Source organism: Musca autumnalis, unplaced genomic scaffold, assembly GCF_047663935.1.
Source record: "Musca autumnalis isolate F117 unplaced genomic scaffold, ASM4766393v1 scaffold_1, whole genome shotgun sequence".
NCBI lineage: Eukaryota > Metazoa > Arthropoda > Insecta > Diptera > Muscidae > Musca > Musca autumnalis.
Genome location: NW_027411644.1, coordinates 266,507,283 through 266,530,783, shown reverse-complemented (window position 1 = coordinate 266,530,783; position 23,501 = coordinate 266,507,283). Strand labels below are relative to the sequence as shown.

At 36.3% G+C, this 23,501-nt stretch overlaps 1 protein-coding gene across 2 annotated transcripts; it reads right to left on the bottom strand.

Moving 5' to 3' along the window:
* Positions 1 to 5,063: 5,063 nt before the first annotated feature.
* Positions 5,064 to 23,039, bottom strand: LOC141389506 (uncharacterized). 2 transcript variants are annotated; one of them, XM_073961093.1, is made up of 7 exons: positions 22,675 to 23,039; positions 21,060 to 21,599; positions 14,021 to 14,319; positions 13,397 to 13,956; positions 12,606 to 13,042; positions 7,545 to 8,259; positions 5,064 to 7,471 (listed from the first exon to the last, which is right to left on the bottom strand). In XM_073961093.1, exons 2-7 carry the CDS (start codon positions 21,560 to 21,562, stop codon positions 5,609 to 5,611), a joined length of 4,377 nt encoding a protein of 1,458 aa, XP_073817194.1. In that variant the 5' UTR covers positions 21,563 to 21,599; positions 22,675 to 23,039; the 3' UTR covers positions 5,064 to 5,608. The 2 variants fall into 2 exon arrangements, with proteins under 2 accessions (XP_073817194.1, XP_073817195.1); XM_073961094.1 differs by lacking the exon at positions 22,675 to 23,039 and adding an exon at positions 21,667 to 22,142.
* Positions 23,040 to 23,501: the final 462 nt, after the last annotated feature.

Genomic DNA, 23,501 nt, shown 5'->3' with positions numbered 1-23,501 from the left:
ACCTAAACAACCCCTAAAAATGTCAACTTAAATCGCGATTTATTTAAAAAGCGCTCCGGCGATTTTTTTTTTGTTTTTTGATTTTGTTCATCTATGAACATTGTGGTTTCAGAATCCGCAAAAACTTCCAAGGTGTAAGCACCTTCCATTTAAAATTGTTTCAAGAGCACCGTGATGGTGGAATATTTAGCTTTATAATTTAGTACAGAAATTTCTATTACTCCTAGGATGTTTGGTATTGAAAATGGGCTGTATCGGTCCACGTTTATCTCCCTATTTTTTCTATTCCGTAACTCCCGATTTTTGGTATTTTGAAGGTTGAAATTTGTCGTTACATGTCCACATCTTCATGGGACGGTTCCTCCCGAATTTAGATATTTTGAAGGCTGTAGCGTCGCACTGAAATTGGTATTTAGTCGTGGTGATATACAACTTTCCACCAGAAATGTATAGGTCCACGTCTCCATATAGTAGATTTTCGGTATTTTGAAGGTTTTATTCAAACCGATAATTTGGGTATTTGGTATTTAGTCTTCGAAATGGATGAAATTTGGAATTTAGTCTTCGATGAGAGTATAAAACATTCTATGAGAGAATTATCAGTATAGGTCCAATTTTTCATATAGGCCCAATAGAAGTGTACCTCCCGATTTCCGGTATTTTAAAGGTTGTGGCCTCAATATCCCACTGAAAGTTCTGAAATTTGGCATTTAGGCTTCATTGGGGTTTTCAATCTTTCACCCAGAAACTTGTCAGTATAGGCCCATATATCCGCCATAGGACATTATCTCCCGATGTTCGGTATTCTGAAGGTTTTATCGTAATCATCAAACCGAAATAGCTGAAATTTTGTATTTAGTCTTCTATGGTATGACACGTCTTTTTATAGCTCAGTAGTGCGATTCTCTAACTCATTTTTTGAGTTACCGACAATTATCTGTAAAATTAAAATGCTTATAATTTCAGTAATTACCGATGCTTTTTGGGTAAGTTAGCAACGAATAAAAATCAGTCGTAAAGTTCTATTTGAACTTTTCATTCATAATTTTGCGTTTTAATTTGACAGATTTTTGTCGGTAACTGAACAAATCACAATACAGATAGAAAGGTAACTCCCAATTTTCGGTATTTTGAAGGCTATGGCCTCAATATCTTCCCGAAATGCTTAAAATTTGGTATTTAGTCTTTATTGCGAGTATAAAACTTCCCGCCAGAAATTTGTCGGTATAGGTCCACCTCTTTATATAACCCCCCCACATAAGAGTGCCGCCCGATTTTACCTTTTTTGAAGATTTTGTCACAATTTTCTACCGAATTTTGTGTCCATGGTAAAATTATTTTACAGGTAGAAGTAAGTGCTGTTGTACAACAAACGTAACAACAACCACATAGAAATTTGTTTTTGTAGTGTAATGTAGTGTAGTGTAAAATTGTAGTGTAGTGTAGATTTATGTTTCGATGTAGCCCCCTTTTATGGTACACCCCGATTAGTTGAATTTTTACTTGTTTACCCATATTTATTAACAGATTTAGCTATAATATGGTATTTTAGTGTCACCGGGGGTAGAACTCCTACTTGCAGACATTTCTCTAGATAGGGTCCATATATTCATATAGCACCCATACAAATGCACAGCTAAATTTGTATTAATTTCAAGCAAAATCCCATATTTTAAAAGTGCAGTTATCAGAAGATTTGCAAATATTTGCAGCCCTAATGTGATTATTCCGAATCCAGAGAGTCCAATTTAATTCCCCAAAAAATAATCGAACCTAAGTTCGGCCAAGTTCTCAAGTTGCACTCTATGGAACAAGCGCGTACAACCCATAAAATACTATACACATTTAATTTTTTGAAAATTGATTGCCATATATCTCACGGTGCTGTTGAAATAATTTTAAATGGAAGGTGCATACACCTTGGAAGTTTTTACGGATTCTTAAACTAGATGAGAAAAATCAAAAAACAAAAAAAAAATCGCCGGAGCGCTTTTTAAATAAATCGCGATTTAAGTTGACATTTTTAGGGGTTGTTTAGGTTTTCACGATTTGGCTTAGAAACCGCAAGTCCTATCAAAATGTAAACTGAGCTTCTTTATCTCAAAAATGGTACAGGCAGGGAACAAATGATAAACGTCAATCCTCTAGAGAATTGTAGCAAAACTTCTCCACCAAAAATTGGCATCTTAGATATGGGTGTTGGTATAGCCCCATATTACGGTACCTCCCGATTTTAGGTATTTTTAGGATTTTACCTACATTTTTGACTGCCCTTAATTTGACATTTGAGATTCCCAGTGGTGACAAAACTTATCCACCAAAAAAATTTTACATATGTCCATGTTTTGGACGGTACCTCCCAATTTTCGGTACTTTCATCATTTTAACTACACTTTTTATACGAACTAGCTGTAATTTGCTATTTGAGGTTTTCTGCAGTCACGAAACTTCTCCACAACAAGCAAAAACGTATCAGTCGGATTTTTGCCAACAGAGGTATACCCTCAGCCCATGTAAATTAAAACACTCATCATATTTTCAGAACAGAACCACAACGAACAGCATCGGTATACATTTCCAGAGGATCTTCGAACAGACCCTAAACTGCACTTAGACACAAATATTGAACTTTTTTTGAGGGAATTACCCTAAGGAGAGGACCGAAATCGGTCATTTTAGAAGTTAAACTAAATTTGGACAAAATATTAGGAGATCCAAAGTTTGGACCAAATTTGTTGCCCCGTTCAAGAGATATCGTGCATACCATTTTAGTGACCTTTTTTAAATATTGGGGGGAAGTATGGAAGTTGTGGACCGGCATTGCCCATCTTCGAACTGAAAATAAGTTTGGACAAAATATGACGAAGGTCAAATTTTGGACCAAATCGGTTGATCAGTTCGAGAGTTATTATGTTCTCCAGCCACTACACGCGGTGTCATATGGTTTTTTTGAACCTTTCGGTCTATTTTCTCAAGACGTATGGATTTGCCCCTGAAAACACTTTTACATATTGTGTGGGAGGTACCCGAGGTGAACAAATATAATCCATATTCGAAGCTGATCTATATCTGATAGGTACCATATGATGTGTGAGGTATGGACCAAATCAGACACCCCCTTCAAGAGTTATCGTGCGCATAATTTTTCCGAACATTTTTGAGCTTTTGTGGGGGAGGTACCTGAAGGAGTGGACCGATATGGCTTATCTTCGAACTTAAACTAAGATTGGACAAAATATTACGAAGGCCCAATTTTGGTCCGAATCGGCAAATGCGTTCGAGAGTTATTTTGCGCTCCAACCATTACACTGGAAGTATGGACTTGCGCTTGATGAAACTTGTACCGTCGTATGAGGGGCAGCGAGTACAAGTTGCTAGATCAAAAATCAAAGCGATTCGAGACAAGTTCCTAAACTGAACTTGGACCGATTGAGTTCATATTGGAACCTCATCTAAGTCTGGTAGAAATTTCACGATGTGCAAAGTATGGACCAAAATCAGTTGCTCCCTTCAAGAGTTATCGTGTGTACTAATTTTTCGAACTTTTGTGTGTTAGGTACCGAAAGGAGTGGACCGATATAACCCATCTTCGAACTTAAACTAAGTTTGGACAAAATATTACGAAAGCCAAATTTTGGACCGAGTCGGTTGATCCGTTCGAGAGTTATCGTGCGCTCCAGCCAGCCAGACACACAGACGGACGGACATGGCTAAATCAACTCCAAATTGTCTGAAACGGATTTCGTCCAAACATACTTGGTGTCTAAAACCATTATTTCGATGAGGCACATTTTGCACGTTTTAAAGTGTATATATCGTCGTTAACATAAATGCTGAGGGTATAAAAATGTTCAATATAAATCAGTGTTTTGGTATAATCCCCAACGGTACCTCCCGATTTTCAGGATTTCAGCCAGTACTAGTTATTTTCAGGACTTTCGCTACATTTTTGATCGAACTATGTATATGTTCGCCCGATTTGAGGTATTTGGTGCATCAAACACGCAAATACTTTCCAATTTTGATGAAATTTGGAAAATATCACCGAATTCGGACTAGAAGTAAGTTTGCCAAATTATATTGAAATCGGTACAGTTTTGGAAGTAGCTCCCATATATATTTGCGCCCGATTTGTGGTATGTGGTGCACCAAAAACGAATAGTCTGTCCAATTTAGATGAAATTAAGAAAATTTCACCGATTTTGGGCAGAAATAAGTTTGCTAAATTATATTGGAATCGGTTAAGACAGCTCCCATATATATCTTCGCCCAATTGCATGTATTTGACGCACCAGGCACAAATTGGACAGACATTTTAATGAAATTTGGAAAATGTGACGCAATCTTTCTAGAAAAAAATCTCTAAATTATATTGAATTATAAATTATATTGCTGTAGGGTATCATATAGTCGGCTCCGCCCGACTTTAATGCTTTCCTTACTGTTTTTAATATTGTAACACGCTAACATTTTCCACATTTTCTTTTAAAAAATATGTTTCTTGTGTGATACGTATAGTCTCGTATAAATACACTTGCGTATAAGGTGGAAATAGCAAAAATTTCCATAAAGCTGAAATTTGGTAAAGAGATAGGGTTTGTCATTAGAAGCAATGTCCTGAAAGTCCCTATAGATCTCATGTGTGCAAAAAAAAAAGTTATTCGGATGAAAGATCAAATTTTTGGTTTTACCACAGGGGTATTATGTAACATGGAAAAGGTAATTATACCATTTTCAACTGTAATTCAGAAAATAGCAGTTGTAATTCAGAAATTCCATTCTACTATTTTATTTTCCAAGGACGGAAAAGATGTATCAATTGTACATTACAATGTGTTGCGCGACATGTGTTAGCCCACTCTTTTAACGAATGTTAGCTCTACAGATGATATCCCGAAGAGGGCAACTTAAGATAAAAGTTGAACCAATAAAAAACCTGTGATTACCAAAGACCAAATCATCTTGTATCTTCTAACTGAATTTTCTGTATGGAACAATAAAAAATCCCGTTATTTTATTTATTACTTACCAATTATTTTTACCAAAAAAAAAAAATAAAATTATTTTGAAATAAAAATTGGTTTGTTTTATTTTCATTATTTAATATGTTATACAAAAGAAGAATAAAAAGAAAACAAACTAACAGAACTGTTTAACAGATTTGTTCTTTTTTTATGTTTGAATAGCAACAAAACTCTAATTGATAGATACTCTTTAATTCTATTCAATTAAATTAGCAATTTGTACAGAAACAAATAACATTTTCTTTCTTTTCAGTTACACTTTTCTGGGGGGGCGGGAGTGAATTATTTTGCACCAACCCCAACAATAATACCTTGATCAAAGGTACACCAAAAAAATGATAAGGAAAAGAAAAAGTAACGTATTTTACTAAAATTAGTTTTAAATACTTAAAATATTTTACAAAAAAAGAAAAGGGAGGGGGGTTTCAAACCGCTGGTAACGAATCCAAGTAATTGAAACTCATTTTCCATAATGCTGTGTCTACTAATTCGTAAAAGATATAAACCGTTATAAACATCTAACTATTGGCACTGTGGTAATCATAAGTAAACGTGTGTTATTAGCGTATGACGATTGCTCTTCTTTAAATGTGTATGGGTACATGATCCAAGAGTTGGGCACGATCCGAAAATACAGCTGAACACATTTCACACTCAAAATAGCGTTGAGGTTTACGGGCAGGCGAAGGATTTTGTTGGGCTGCCGCTGCGGAAGCGGCTGCAGCATTGGCATCTGCGGCAGAAACAACTGCCGATATGGAAGAAAACGAATTAACATGATGATGGTGATGACTGTGTGGCGAGGAACTTGTTACCGCATTAAAGCTATCCACAATGCTGTAGTCTAAAAATGATGTAGAATTTGGTAATGATTTGCTGGTTTTAGCAGGTTCAGTGCGTGCAGATTTCGAAGGTTTAAGGGACACTTGACTGTTGGAAGATGTACGTTTATATGAACTTGAATTGTTGGCAGGTTTCATATCATTGGCAAATTCAAAATATTTTCTATTAGAATTTATATTTCTTTGAGATCTGGAGGCTTTAGAAATTCTACGCGAATTATGATGGTGAGTGCTGTTGTCGACAACATTAAGTTCCATACCAGCTGAACTTACAACTTCCGAGGTATTAACCGAACTAACGCCATTAACGATTTCCCTTAGATCGGGTGAGGTAGGTTCAATTTTTATCAAATGTTGTTCTTCTTCCGATTGTTCGGTTAAAAATTGTGTTGACGACTCGCTGGTGAATCGTTGACGAGATCCACCCAATTTGTCTGATTTAAGAGGAGATCTTAAAATTTCATCTAGATCATTGCGTAATCCTGAGGCTTCAAGTAACAAATGGGCATCGTATAAATCATTGTTGTGGCGGGCATTGGACGATGATGAGGACAATTGTGTCCTGTTATGCGCGTTTGAGGATGATGATGACAAGACATTTTGAATTCTCATAAGGGGAGGATTATCATGCTCTTGTTTTATGTGCAAAGGACTGCAGCTAATCTGTTTGGGTGGATGTAAAGCCGGCGAAATAATGTCATAGTCATCAACAATACCAACCGATTTTGGTAATATATCCACATTGGCTGTTTGGGTTCGGCTAACCACAGTTTTAGATTTCTTTTTGCCACTTTCAGTAGAGGATACAGTACATTTTTCTGTACGTATCATTTGAGGCCCCTTGCTCTGTTTGGTGGCTTTATCTGTTTTATTTTTACGACCTTTTGATGGAGCAGCTGCTGAGGTGCTTTGGCTGGGATTGTTGCTCTCCATCATTGCATTTGCAACCTTATCATTTCTAACTATTTGAACTTGTTGTGTTCTCTGGGCCGTTGATTCTTGTTGTTTTGATTTTCGTTTTGTGGTTGTTGCCGTTGTTGTAGTTGGTTCCGATGACGAAGCGTTAATATCAACGGCATTATTTGTTGATGGTCCCACCACCAGTGTGTCAATGCTTTGTAAAGTAGTTTCCAAATTGGAAAGTAACGATTTATAGGTCTCCTCATTTGATGTTTTTGTAGACCATATTTTATCGCTGCTTGTTGAATTGAAACGTGGTTTTTTGTTACCTTCACTGCCATCGACCATGTCAACATCTATATCAAAATCATCTGGATCAATTACAATATGAGATTTCTTCTTGGATGAAGTTGTTTTGTTAGAGTTTGAATTTCGACTGTTATTGGTAGTTTCCAACAAATCCGACGAAGCATTATTCTTTTGACGTTTAGATTTTGTCACTGGTGGAAGATCATGGTTACTGGTGGTATTTTCCGTAGATGTATTGGTTTCGGTCATTGCCAACAAATCATCAACATTGTCCATATCGAAATCGGATAGGTCAAGGTCACTGCAATTATCACCATTTTGTTTAGATTCACGTTTCAGGCGGGCAATTTCGTGGGGTTTTAGTTTACGGCGGCGTTTATATTTACGTGGACCAGTCTGGAAAGATAGTAAATAGGTGAAAATTCATAAAACATTTTCATTAAAGATTTCAAATCACATCTCTACTTACCACTGGTTGCCTCTGCATTGCCGTATTCATGTCACTATGCTGTATCAAATGTTGTATCAAATCTCCCGACGTTGTCAAATCTGCTCCGCACACTGTACAATAATAGGTGCCACGCTTTGTATCCAAACCCGAATGGTGTGAACGAATGTGTTCCCTCAAAACAACACGTTGATTAAACGCCCTTGGACACACGGAACAAGCATACGGCTTTTCACCAGTATGAATACGTTCATGCTTGCGCAAAGTACCACCATCAGCAAATGCCTTCCAACAAAAACGACAACCATATGGACGCTCACCCGTATGTATGCGAACATGAATTTGTTGAGAACTACGCGAACCAAATGTCTTACCACATTCATGACAGGGAAATAGTTTTCCAGCCGATGTTGTACTATGTGAATGTCTATGGTTGGACAGTGTACGTCCATCGGGAAATTCTTCGTGGCAAACATCACATTGTACCGATTTATCACGATGTGAAGCCATATGACGTTTAAGGCGGGCTTTATTATGGAAATTTTTACCACATTTTGAACACGAATGACATTTTTCACGTGAATGATCCCAGGCGTGTTTGATGAGAGCCTTACGATCACGGCATTCTTTGCCACACAAGATGCAAGAGTTCTCGGTCATTTCGCTGGCATGTTGGGATTGTAAGTGTTTCTTGATGGTGGGCTCTTCGAAAAACGATTCACCACATAAGACACATCTGAAATAAATGGGGGAAGGGGAGACAAACAATTCATTAGAGAGATCGTAATATTTTATTAAAGAGGGTAAATCGTGAATAAGACTTAATGATCCTAATTTTTTAAGAAAAATTATCAATTTCGGTCAAGCCAATACTTCCTGATATAATGGTCCACATAACCTAGCCGGCTTCAACTAAACTGGGTAGTAAGTAAGATAACCCTAGGGAGAAGCCGATTTTGTTCAAACGTTGTACATCGTATTATTTCTTATCCTTGTCTGGATTATGTCCGAAAAATGACTTCATCGGACAAATCTACAGGAACTTGTCTGGGATCATTTTTAAATTCTTGGCAACATACTGTGTATGCGGTAATAGTTACGAGGGTACAATTTTTTTCGGGAACAAGTCTATACTTCCTGAGAAATTAGCTTAAAAACTGAAAAAATCAGAAGTATTGTGTTTTCTTATTTTCTTTAGGTCGGAGGCTGAGGGTATATCTCCCCCGAATCTGAATATAAACTGAACTTAAGAGAAATTTTTGAACATTTGTCAGATGGGTACTAGATGAATATGTTGAATATTATCCACGTTCGAATTTCATTTAATTTTGAGAGAAATATTACTATCTTCTATCTTCTTAATAGAATCAACTACACGGTAGAAACAAATCTTCGCAAAGAACAAGCTGGGTTCCGCGCAAATATGTCATTTGTAGACCATATAAATACGCTCCGAATAATCGCTGAGCAAACAATAGAAATGCAAAGTAATATATATATATGACGTTCGTGGACACACAACTGCTTTTGACAGCGTATTCCGGTCCAAAATATGGGAGCTACTACAAACAGCAGGTATCCCATCGAAGCTCATAAACCTTATTAAAGCTCAGTATGACGGATTCCATTGCCGGGTCCTACACAATGGCCGTTTATCGGAAACATTTCGTCCAAAATCCGGTGTGAGGCAGGGCTGCCTACTGTCGCCACTACTATTTCTTCTGGTAATTGATAATGTGATGAAGGAAACAATCGCAGGTAGCCGTCGTGGTATCCAATGGACTATAAGCAGCCATCTTGAGGATATAGACTACGCAGACGACATTTGCCTACTATCTACCAAGCACTCAGATATGCAGTCTAAACTCGACGACTTAGTTGCCCACTCAGCGAAAGTCGGATTAAGATTTAACGCCGCAAAGACAAAGGCTTTGGCAATAAAAGCATCAAACAACAATCATTTTGTCATTGGACAGGAACAAATAGAGTTCGTAAACAAATTCTGCTATCTGGGAAGCATGATCTCAACCGAAAGCAGTGCACAGGCTGACATTTAATTCAGAATTGGTAAAGCCAACAGCGCCTTCTTTCAATTAAGAAACATCTGGAACTCAAGGGTTATACTAAAGAAGTCAAAAATCAACATATTCAAATCAAACGTTCTGTCAGTACTATTGTATAGTTGCGAATCATGGTTAACAACAACAACCCTTAACAACAAATTGCAAAGCTTCACAAACAGATGCTTGCGGTCTATTTTAAAAATATGGTGGCCAAATGTAATAAGCAATGAAAATCTGTACAAAAATGTGATATAGTACCTATTCCCGTTATAATAAAAAGAAGGAAGTGGCAATGGATTGGTCACACATTGCGAAAATAACAAGATGAGATATGTCGCCAAGCCCTAGACTGGAACCCGCAAGGGCACAGAAGGAAGGGTCGGCCAAAGACCACTTGGAGAAGAAGCCTGATGAAGGAAGTGGAGAGCAGCGGCAGAAGCTGGAATGAAATTAAACGTATTGCGAATGATAGAATAGTTTGGAAAAACTTTGTAAAGGCCCTATGCTCCCCAAGGAGTTAAGTGGAAATAAGAAGATTACTATGTGCAAAGGTTGGAACAATGTCTACCGCTCCTTCCGTAACCACCAGCCACTTTAGTTGGTCACTGTAGGATTTTTTAGAACCTATAAACCATCGTCAAGAGTCATGTACTAGCTCACGAAAAACATTTTATTGTTGTAAACAGGACAAATGTTGTAAACAGGACAAGTAAAAATTTCAAAACGATCCTCCACCAGTCCTTAAACTGTACATAACCGAAAATGTTGATCTTTTGTGTGGGAAATTCCCGAATATGTTATTCCCGATAGAGATCTACTTGAAAGAAATTTTACTATGTGAAAAATAATCGTGTCCTCATCAGTTGTTGTGGTTGTAGCAGGTACAACACATGTATACTTTTATATTTTATTCCAACTCTAAATCAGAAACGAAAGGTGCGAAATATCATGCGGACTGTTATGGCATGCTGGACAGATGTTCTGCGTTACGACATCAGTCCCGTTCCAGTAAGAATTGAAGCCTAGCACTAATCGCACCGACGTGGCCATGGGGTAGGCCCAGAGGGAAGAATCTTTGCCTCCTCATGTAGAAGGTCCACTGAAGACATGAGGATGCAACCTGTTGCTGTTCTCAAGGCGACATTCTGACGTAAAGAAAGTGGCGCCGCATAGCTCTCCAAAGACCTATCGCAATATATGTGGTCAACAAGGTTTCTTTATCTGCTCCCTAAGTGCTGCCGGACAGGGACTTAGGGACATTGTTCCTACTTTTCAGTTTGTCGCAAATAGCTGTGGCATGCGAGGACGACATGAATGCGCTGTCGAATGTACACTGCACATATGTACGGTGGGTGGGTGTTCTCTAAGGACGGTACTCATACGATAGGCTCTTATAGCCTCTGCCACTGCAATAGGATGTATGAATATCTCTCTAAATCATGAATATCTTTCCTAACATGCCTGGACGTGGGATACCTATCCGCTAGATGGTGATTTGGTTGGTTTTGCCTATATCACCCAGGAAGATACTGCATTGACAACATCCGGCTAGATCTCAAGGCTCATAACTTTTTTTAGTTGGTGCCGGCAGGATTTTTAGATCTTTTGGGACCTTATATCACGAAGTAAGACTTGTCCTCGAAAACAAATTGTACCTTTGTAATAGGAATTGCGAGGAATAGTAGCTTGTCCGATAGTAGCTTCAAGAATTAAACTGCAATTTTCAGAAAATTGTGAATTTTTTGTAGGAGGTATCCAAGAAATACGCTTATATTACGGGTGATTTTTTAAGAACTACAGGAAAGTTTTTCAAAAAAAAAAAAAAAACTTAAAATTCTGAAAAATGCATGAAATCTTTATTTGAGTCGATAGTACGGTCCATATAATTTAATGTTTGAAGATTATTTCATGCAAATGTTGACCGTGACTGCGCCTCGAATGGTCCATCCGCTTAGTCCAATTTTGGCATACTCTTTCCAAGATTTCGGCCGGTATCTTGTGAATAAATGCATCAATGTTGTCTTTTAATTCGTCAATTGAAGCGAGTACGTGTGTATAGACATGAGCTTTAACATAGCCCCACAAAAAATAGTCTAAATGCGTTAAATCGCACGATCTAGGCGGCTGAACACAATTTTTCGATAAAAAAAGTGGATCTTCGGCCAACCAAGAGCCAAGAGCCCATTCACCAAAAATTCTACGTTGCGGTAGGTCGTTCGGCTTCAATTCTTGAATTCTTGCAAGCGTTGTTCGTTTGTAAGACGATTCATTGTTAAATTATAAACCAAACTGAAGATGTTTGACAGTGAAACAAAACACGAAACGTGCGTCAGCTGTTTAAACCAATGTTGCCAAAAAGATAATAGATAAAAAATCACCCGTTAATACATATTCTAGACCGATCTACAAATATCTGGAAGAACCAATTCAGTTGATCCGTTCACGTTCCATCCTGTTACTCTTACAACCTGACGGACAGGTCTGAATAGTCAGAAACGGATTTCGTCCAAACGTACTTGGGACCCAAAACCTTTATTTCGATGAGGCACATATTTAGCTGCTGAGGGTACAAAATATACAACTACAAAGGCTATCAAGCTCTATATCCACGTACTTTAAACCGTAAACGACTATCAATATCGACTTTAAATCTGGCAAATTATACCTTGATCTAAAAGCAGATAAGAGTTTAGGACACAGAAATGGCCACTACTTTCAAATTGTTGAACACTTTCTGTAAAAAAACTTATATTGCTCCCCTTAACCTTTTCCATTGATGTCAATTATGTTGAATTATGCGGTTATATAATGGGCCATACCCTAATACATATAAAATTTTCCACCAGATGTTACGAAATTTATAATAAGAAGTGGCATCCATGTCCCTCAAAGGAGTACCTATATTTCCTAAAAGGAATTATAAACCGAGGGGAACTAAATAGACGCTAAACCGTCGCTTAAAGCTATTCACTTAAAACCCCTATTCACTTACGCATATATGTATGTAGTTTAAACTTACTTGAAAGGCGGGTAACGAGCATGTATTTCAGCATGCGCCAACAAATCTAAAGCTTCGGCAAATGTTTCACCGCAAGTATTACAACAGTGCTGATCTTTATTGCCGTCACCAGCACAACTACCGCTGCCATCACCTCCACCACCGTTGCCAACACCATTTTCATTAGCTCCGTTATTGTTCTTTGCATGAGTTTTGGCATGCCGTTTAAGCAAATCCTGACGATGAAAAGACATTCCACATTCGCTGCAATAAAATTCTCCATATAATTGTTGTTCGGACTCTGATTCACTTTGTGTCTCATCTTCTCCCTCATTTGGATCATATTCAGAATTACTTTCTTCAAATTGATGTGTTTTCTGGTGATCGTTCAGGCTGGCTTGATCCCAAAACAGCTCATTACATTGAGGACATTCAAAGGGGGAATCATTGCGGTGGCTCTGAAGGAAAAATACAAGAACAAAAATTATTCAATATTTTAAAAAGAAATACGAATTAAAATTTGTAATCTATATTTTATTTAAATCCGTAGATCAGATAAGTTGCAAGAATGTGTTTCAAGTCGTAACATTTTCATATTGAGCACACAATTCTTCTAGTATAGAATACCAGATTAAACTCAATCATCATATCCTAGTGGTCATAGTATGATTTATGAAGTAAATGGGGTTTATTCTGAACGAAAAACTCACCGTGTGTTTTGTCTCTCCACCGTTTTAACTTAAAGGAGAGAGTGAGAAAACTCACGGAGAATTTACCTTCACAATAACCCCCTATCTATATCTCTAACTTACCTTTGTGTGGGCTAACATGGCCTTTTCCCTGGAAAAAGCCAAACCGCATTGTTGACACACAAACGGTTTATTATCATCGATAACGGGAAAATGTAAAATTGGTTTCTTATCCTGGACTTCCTGTTGTACATTTTGTAAGGCGGGTGCAGTTGGTGTATCCTGAGAAAATTCTATTGCAGTGGTACTAGCATTTGGTAAATCATCACATTGGACAATGCTATAGGTTGTAGCTAAATTAATTGAACTACTACTGTGAGATACATCCACAACATAGGTATCTTCCTTCGGTTTCAAACGACTAATACGACCTCTTGGCGGTGCTGTTGTTGAAGTGGTTGTCGTAACTATGGTAGACGTTGATAAAGAGTTATTGTCCAGCAAGGAGGAGTGCTTTTGATGTGAACTCATTTGATTGGAGGTAGATTGTTGTTGATATTGTTTGCGACTAGATTTTATTGGTATTGTAACGGAATCTTCGGGTACACTCCAATCCTGTTCATAATAATGATCATTGGAGGTACGCTGCGATGATGAGGTGGTATCGTTAACAAAATTTATAACTGCAACATTAGAAAATAATAATTAAAAAGTGCTGAATTTGTTTCGCAGCAAAACAGAACTTACAATCACTATCATCAATTTGGGGCTCGGCCGCTGTTTCTTCCACATGAGCCTGTAAATGATTTATTAAATCCTGTTTTCGCAGAAAACGTGAACCACACAATTTACACAAATGTGGCCTATCGTTTTGATGTGCCACCATGTGATTCATAAGGCTGGCCTTCTTGCGAAATCGTCGACTACAAAAATCACAAGGATATGGTCGTTGAGCCGTATATTCATCCTGTACAGTGGGCAGAGGTACTTCCATATCCATTAATACTTGAGAATTTGAAATAATTTGTTCAGCAGATATTTCAACTCTAAAAAGATAAACAAAAAAAGATAAGGTTGTGAGTTTCTTTGGGTTAATTGTATGTTTGTGGTAGTACATTTTTGAGTATTATGGAATCAGATGAATATCAAGGCCATGTATATTGTCGTAACATAATTCTGCTGAGTACATGGCCATCAAGCATTGAAGCAAGTGTCAACTCAATCATCATTTTCCGCTTGTAGTGTAATTTTTAGTACGTCTATTCCCTAAATACTAATCCCCTTTTGTACCATTTATTTTCGAGGGATGTATATATATTTGTGTAAAAATGAATCAAATAAAAAATCGCGGATAGTTCAGCGGATCTGGTGGGAATATTCCGGAGAAAATGTTCGAGAGCCTGTGGTCTCTGTATTGATCTTGGGTCAAGATACAGCAACAACTAAAGCGGACTTACTACTTGCCCCGACAGAAGTCAATCACGAACAGTTACTTTAAGTGCACTTAGAAAAAGCTGAGTTTGTCTATGCGATTTTTATTTTTTTTTATTCATTCATTGAGATTAAAGCTTTTTAGCCAATGATCTACGAAGTGCTCATATTCTGCATAACAAAAACATCTTAAAACCATAGTATTTCAAAAATTAAGTAATTAACAAAAATAAAATTTAGTATAGGTACCCCAGCCATAAGTAAAGAAATACATACATATGTATGTATATTAATAGCATCTATTAATGGTGGTTCAAAAATGATCAAATCAATGCCAGAACAAACATAATCTGCTTTGGCAACATCAACCGAAGCTGCTAAAAAAACTTTATAAAAACGTTATTGTAGAAAATTAACATATGTTGAAACTGAGGTACAACAACAACCACTGTACTATATTATAAGTTTTTAACGCATTACTGTAAAATCAACTGTTTTAGCACGATTCACCGAGCAATTTTTTAAAATAATATTTTGAGCGGAAGCTGTGTTCGTATTAAAGTAAAAAAATAGGAAAATTGAGTTGAAGGAAACGAGTTTAATTATTAGCTTTTCGACACAAGAAGAAGTTAAAGAATACACTTCAGAGATACAAGTTTCCAATATATGATATTTTAATATATCCACTGAAAATGGGGATTTTGAATTTTATCTCTATTTATGGATTTATTAAAAAACTTAATATGCATGTAAAACTCTAGAGTGTAACCTTCACAGGATCAGACCAATCCACTCCCAAAGTAGACATTTTCGTGTGCAAATTTTTCAAAAAAAAAACCTTTAATTTTAGTTTAAATTTTACAACTGCCATACGATATCCGTGCGTTTTGGATGTGTCATTTTTACTTAAATAAATAGAACGATATGACTGTTTTAAATGTGTGGAAACAGAAATTTAAAAACTATCGGGTATTCGGATATATAGGGGATTATCATGAACGGCAATTCCCCGTGAATTTTTTCACTTTTTTCCTTAAGTTGCATCGGCGGAAAGACAAAACTCACGGGGAAATTTCATAATAAGTTTTTTTTTTTTTTTAATTTAGTGAGATGCTACATCCACGGATCTTGATGGATCGCAATGAAACGGCATATGATGATGTATTTTTTAATAGTGATCATTGAAATCGGATGCGTCGATTTAACAATGTCCGTCCGTCCGATAACTCTCGAACGGATGAGCCGGTTTGATCCAATATTTTGTCCAAACTTAGTTTAAGTTGGAAGATGGGTTATAACGGTCCACTCCTTCCGGTACCTCCCCCACAAAACTTCGGAAATGTTTGAGGTGCTAGTACCCAGCAAAATTTGAAGGAAGGGGTTCCATGCGATGACGTGATTTCATGGCATCTTTTGCATTGGTTCAAACGAAGTGGTGAAAGATCCGATCTTTTCATTAGCATTTGAACCAATGCAAAGGAAGTCGTGAAAGATCCGATCTTTCCATCAGCATTTGAACCCATGCAAAGGAAGTCGTGAAAGATCTGATCTTTTCATCAGCATTTGAACCCATTCCATCGATCAAATAGAGATGAACTTTGTGTTTTTATTTATACACATTTTTCTAAATATATAAGATTAATTATTTACAATAGGCTTGATGTTGTCGGAGACTCGAAATCGCAACCAACGTTGCTAAAACTCTCGTCGTAATGATAATGTCATTACAAAGGGTTGGGAAAATGACATGCCAAAGCATTGGTGGAAATGACATGCTTTGGATCCAAAAATGAATAGCATCTTTTGGGGTCCACGCTCATATAAAATTCATCGATGAAGATGCTTAAAAGATGACATGCGAGATCACTTTCACCCATGATTGAATGACATCTTTGGCATCGAAGATTTTGCTGGGTATGGACTCATTCGTGCACAACTTGGGGTACCTCCCACACAAAATTTCGGAAAAGTTCAGTTCAGGACCTGTTCTCGAATCTCTTTGATTTTTGTTGTAGCATCTTGTATTCACTGCCCCGCTTACGATGCTAAATGTCTCATTAGAGGCAAGTGCATACTTCCTGAGAAAATAGCCTGAAAGATGTAAAAACCCCTATGACACCGTGTGTTGTCGTTGGAGAGCAAGACAACTCTCGAACGGATCAACCGATTTGGTCCTTCGTTCAAAGTTCAAAAATGTTCGGAAAAATTGTTCGCACGATAACTCTTGAAGGGAGTGACCGATTTAGTTCATACTTTGCACATCCTAATATGTCTACCAGATATAGATCAGGTTCGAATATGGACTATGTTTGTCCACTCCTTCGGGTACATATCATACAAAATTACGGATTAATTCACTTTAAGACCTGCTCTCGAATCACTTTGATTTTTTTGAAGCAAATTCCATTCGCTGCCTCAATTACGACGGTAAATGTTTTTTCAGGGCAAGTCAATACTTCTTGAGAAAACCGCCCGAAAGGTGTAAAAAACCCTATGGCACCATATGTAGTGGCTGGAGAGCAAAAATTCACCTTCCAAAATTTGGTCCAAAATTTGACCTTCCTGATATTTTCAGTTCGAAGATAGGCAATACCGGCCCACAACTTCCGGTACTTCCCCCAATGTTTAGAAAATGTCTTGAACGGCGCAACCAAACTTTGGGTGTCCTAATATTTTGTCCAAATTTTAACTTATTCAAGTTTAACTTTTAAAATGGCCCATATCGATGCTATCCTTAGAGGACCTCCCCCACAAAAGTTCAAAATTTCTAAGTGCAGTCTAGGGTCTGTTCGAAGATCCTTTGGAAATGTATGCCAATTCTGTTTGTTGTTGTCCTGCTTACAACGGTATTATGTTTTCCGTGGACAAGTCCATGCTTCCTGACACACTAGTCCATAAGTTATACGATGACCCACTGAAATGACTAGTGGGCGATATATCCCAAAATAAGATATACTTCCATAATGGACTGGAATTGGCATTTAAAACCCAGTGGGTTTGTTAAATCCGGTTATGTATAACCGTAATATAACTTTATTCTAATTTAATGCCACGATTGGAATTTCTTGTGATTTTATATAATAATCTACAAATGTTCGCCAATATGGAAACTATAAGGCGAAAATAGGTTGCAATCGAATATCTTCATTACTGCACGAAATTTTGACGAAAAAGAGGAAAACTTAACACAGTTTTTTCAGCTTTTGCTATAAAATCAAAAAATAACAAAATTCAAATAAAATTTTTATTTTTTTCCTCAAATTTCCTATGCATTTTTGCAAGCAACATGAATATTATAGCTAGACCTTCACGACATAGGCTTAATTTTATTTCTCACAATCTCTGGATGCTGTTTTAATTTTTTATATATGATTGCAAATACGTACGTAAAATTTGGTCAAAAACTTAATTTTTCGCGAATCCAATTCAATTTCAATTTATTTTCAATTCTTAATGTCCAGTCTTTCGACCTTAGGCATTTCGGGAGTATTTTTGCATCATCGTAAAGAGTACGAATTCAATTAACGGTAATTTCATATAACATTATTATATCAGGCCGCGATTATTTTAGAAGTTTTTCTAAACATTCAAATTAAAACAGTCATATCTTTTGTGCGCTGCGGTCAAATTTAGTTACAAAAACAGATTTGGAATGACGATTTTTTCTTTATCTATGTACCAAAACTTATTCATCTAAGAATCAATTTTTTTTTTAATTTTGTTAAAATTGGAAACTTAATTTTTCAAACTTGTTACGAAATACTCTTCGGGAAAAACAAAATTGACGTAGCCCATCGAGGAGTTCTTTCGTTTAATTTCAATACTGAAAAGGGAATATCTTTGATAAAACTACCGGAAAATATTGCACCCACAGTAAAACATTCGATATCGCAATGAGACTGATACGACGAAAAAAATAGTAGTTAGCTCACCAGATTTAAACGTCTGGATATGGGTAGAACCTTCTACCTACTAAGTTTTACTTTGAGTGTAAGTTTTAGATAATAAATATAAAACGCATTTTACATCTAATATGTTATATAAAACATGCATCATTTAAGTTGTCATGTCCATACAATGTCTGTCACATAAATGACGTCAACTCCCAAAACACATATTTTAAGTCGTCTTTGTCGACAGAAAAAAGCCCTCAGCCAGTGACACAAGGAAAAGAAACAAACACAGTATGGATTTTATTTAATTAATTCTCTTTCGAATTGAGCTGTTATGACCTAAGAGGTACATTATAGAATTAGGAGTTTACCGAAGTCCCACACATCCAACCATTATGCTACTTTTCATCAGGCATATTTAGACGTTGTTTTTGTGGCAGACGAAGACTAAGCTCAGCTCGAAAAAGAATTAATTAAAATTACTATAAATAACCTTTGCCTTAATAAGGCAAAATTGAATATGGATTGTTTTTTCTCAATACATTACTGTTGTAATAAATTCTGAGAGTACTATCCCAAATAAAGTTTAACATTTTTCGGTCTGACTGAACCTGTTCTTATGGGAGGTATAAGTGGACTGATTTAGTTCATCTTCGTATTTGATGCAAGTTTGGAAAAAAATTATGATGTGCAAAGATTTTACCAAACCGAGGACACCCTATAGGGTGATTATCTAAAGAAGTAACCCCTGAAAAAATCTGGCGTAATATGAGTAAAGAGAAATGAATACCTACCATAAAAAGTTCAAAACAATTCTCCGAAAAATTTTGATGTTTTTCGTGGGAGATACCCTAAAGATTGGATCGATATAGTCCATATTTGATCTTGTTTTCAGAGTGAAAGAAATATTACGATGTGCAAAGGTTGGATCAATGTCAACCACTTCTTTCGATAGTTGTCGTGGTTTTTACAACTTTTGGACATTTATGTCAGGAGTCATGGACTTGCTAACGAAAAACATTATATCGCTGTAAGCAGGACCGAAGGAAGTACTTTCGGTCAAAATTTGCAAAACATTATAAAAAGCTCTGTATTTTTTGTTGGAGTAGTTTAACATCCCTTCCATTTCCTGGAGTATAATAATTCAATCAATCAAAATATTTAATATTTTTTTTTATTTTATAATTACTACCCCTATTTTTTATACCTAGTAATTGTGTTTTGGAGTAGTATAGTCATCCCTCCCTTAAGTTACTTAATTTAAAGTTTACTTGTTATCATCGCATTATATTGTAGTGTACAGCCAGGTCGAAAGACTGGGCATATGTGAATTGAAATAAATAAATAAAAAATAAAACATCATCGAACAGCCTCTTAACTGCACTTATGCCAAATATCTATTCCATATAAAACTTCTTGGAACTTGATGTACGTTCAGAAGAATTATCGGAACAAATTGAATACTCTACCAACAATTTAGGGCACGGGAACAACATTTTTTTTAATTTAATTTTTTTTTTTCTTTCTTAAAAAGGGAATTTTCGGAACTTCAGAGGCCCATATCTCGCAAGTATGGACTTCCCCCCAACAAACTTTATATTTTTGTAATCAGGACGTAAAGATCTACTTGTGGTACAAAATTTCAGATTTATACGCCAGCTGGTAGAGTATTCAACTTATGACGAATTATCATCAGTCAGGGCAGGGTTTTTAGAGTTTTTTGACACATTAAGTATGGACTTGCCCAGGTGCAAAAGATTTTTTGGAACTTTGAAGGTCAATATCTCGGGAAGTATGGACTTTCCATAGATTAAATATATGTATAGTGTTAAATAGGCTGATGAGAGCATGCTGAATATAGTGGCTAGGACTTTATCCAAAGGACAGATGCTAATCTGGACTAACGCGATCATATTTTTTTTAATTATTCTTTTTTTGTTAAAAAATCTTATGTATATTTTTGGGACTTTCGAAGCCTATATCTAACGAAATACAGACTTCCTCGACATGTATGTATATAGGCGTAATCAACTTTCCAAGACCTACTTGATGTTTTTCTGGGTCCAGCTAATACATCATGGTATGCCGGCTGTTGGCAGAAAAAATTTAATTCGTAGCCAAGTTTGACGACTATACACAGGTGAAATTTTTGAATCAAGACGGAAGATCTTGTGGACTTCAGTTAAAGAGGGATTTTTGTTTTCAAAGGAAGCCATTATGTTTGGGATGGCATATGTGACGAATTTCGAGGTTTACATCTCGGGGAAGCATAAGTTTTTTCTATGTATCCCAGCTTCTAATTTAAAGATATCTACAAGAAAAGGTTTTATTTATCAGCATATCCTACAACGCTTAAAAAACGGTATGATGATTCACACTTTTCCCGTCTAAGGCATGCTAAGAATACATATCACAAAAAAATCTCAATTATTTCTTTCCTTATCAAATATAGATTTTCTTACCTTTCTTCACCTTGATGCTGAACCCAATCATCGGTTATAACTTCTTCCGTTACCATTTGCGGTGATGTATCGGTATAATAGATATCCCCACCACCACCTCCTGTATCCTCATGTTGTTGTATTAATGTCGCCTGCTGCATAATAGCATCACAATCTATTTGTTCGCCATCACTGGCCGTAACAACAACAGCACCATTTTTATCTGTTCCATTTGTGGGTATAATTTCGGCAACCATTTGACCATCTCGTGCCATGAAAATAAGATTTTCAGCAGCAATTTGATCAATGTTATCTGTTGCATCATCATCATCCGTTGTTATATATCTTGTATTACCAGTATTAGCCATAAGTTCTTCATCGCAAGGTGGCTGTGGGCCAATCACTAACTGGCCGGCAGTTTTCATATCACCTGAGCTCCTTGAGCCAACAAGGTGCGTTGATGAGTGTTTCTGATGTACGGAACTATGTTGTATCCATTCTAAGCCACCATATTGACCATCCATGTTTTAACTTTAACGACTTGGTTTTTTGCAGGCAAAACTAAAAGTTAAATGGGGAAAGCCGAATTAATAATCAGAAAACAAAACAACAGCGTAAGGAGAACGACCTCCTGCAAATAAATATCCCGACACCAAAACACGTTGTTGCAAAGAGATTGTTTGCTTTGTTTACTTCTAATTGACAGCACTAACTGAACATACCCAATATCAAATTAGAAGAATAAACAAAAAAAAATGACGTTTAAAATGACGTTTAACTTTCTCACTTTTTCAATTCTCACTTTTTCATTCAAACTTTTTCATCACTTTGACAAATGACTTTTTAAAAACAGTGGCTCCAAGGAAAACTTTCGGGCTTTTAAAAAAAAACACATGTTTGTAATGTCGTATTTTTAAAATATGGCTACACTGTAAACATTGTATTAATTTCATGGTACAATAATACAGGTAGCATTATCATGCCAGCTGATGGTAACATAATGTGTCAACTGCATTGAATTGATGTCAAATTTTGACACCTTATGTTACCAACAATTTCCGATGCGGCTACCTGTGTATTTGTACCATGATTAATTTTCAATGTAGCTGAAAACACTATTATCGGCATCATATGTTTAGATGGGGTGGATAACACAGTTCATATAAGCAACACACACACGAACCCCACATACAAAAAGCCGACACAGCCGAACACCAACCAACACTACCACCATCACACTTCTTTACCATCAAAATTCATGAAAAAAATTCCAAGTTATGAAGAAAATGCAATTTTTACTCCATCTTCCATTAAATTGTTTGCTTTAAGGTTATGGCCAAATGAGGTTATGACCATTTATTTATTTACATTTCAATGACCGTACTCAACTACTTCAAATTAACAAAGTGAACAAAAACGGGTCATCGAAAACCTCACATCACGATTACATCACATGTGCTCTCCATTTTCTACGGAAAGCACGTTTTTATTTTCACAAAAATTCACTTCACCACACAATTTTTGCCAGCCAAATTTTGTTTTCGATTTTTTGGTTATTGACATTTGGAATTTTGAGGTTATTTTTATTGCAAAATTTGTCTACGGTATTTTAGCCCCCAGCAATAATAAAACTTACAATTTTATAACATTTCACTACCCGAAATGGGAATATTTTGAATTTTTTGTTAGAAAATGCAGCAAACTGCGTAGGTTTCTTACGACAACTGACGGCACGACGAGCATTTTGTATTGGCGTTTACAAACAACCGAACGAACGTAGAGTCTAACTAATCTTATTGGATACCCCAGCAAATGGAATGTGAACGACACACAGTTTTGTGGGTAATGCAGTGTTTTATTTTAATATTTCTTCTTAGGAACTTGTTAATTGTAGGAGTACAATATTAAGTAAATTATTATTAATTAATGAATTATGGCAAAATTTGGTGTCTTTTTTAATATTTAATAAAAATAACCAAAAAACGAAATTTATTTATAAACAAACGTAAGCTCGTTGCCATATTCACGATAAAGAAAATATGGTTGCTGTCTTTGATGTAGATTTTAAAGGTGCCACTTTTTCTTCTTTATTTATATACAGAGTTGATTCCAGAGAACAGTGACTCAAATAAATGCAATACGTGGTCTGTTCTTTTACTTTTGAAAATGGTAAAACCGGAAAAAGTAGTAAAAGTTGTTAACTGCTCCCGTATGAATCGTATGGCGTCTGAAGTAAAGAAACCCTTTTCGAGTAAAAAGTGGAAAAACTTGAAGATTCTTGCACGTAAAAGAACAGAGCTAATAATGTATGTTCCAGTACCAGCAAGAATCTACAGTTTTTAATACGATAACAATTGTTCCTTTATTATATCGAAAAATAGTAGATTTTTTAATTACCGGAACAGACCAAAAATCTCAGGGTTTCTTTGAAATTCCAACCATTATGGAATTCGAACTTTATGA

Coding starts and splice junctions, on each gene's coding strand:
- LOC141389506 (XM_073961093.1), bottom strand. CDS start 21,562: ATGGATGGTCAATATGGTGGCTTAGAATGGATACAACATAGTTCCGTA. Junction 13,043..13,396: donor CCATGTTAGCCCACACAAAG/GTAAGTTAGAGA, acceptor TTTTTCCTTCAG/AGCCACCGCAATGATTCCCC. Junction 8,260..12,605: donor GCTCGTTACCCGCCTTTCAA/GTAAGTTTAAAC, acceptor CATTTATTTCAG/ATGTGTCTTATGTGGTGAAT.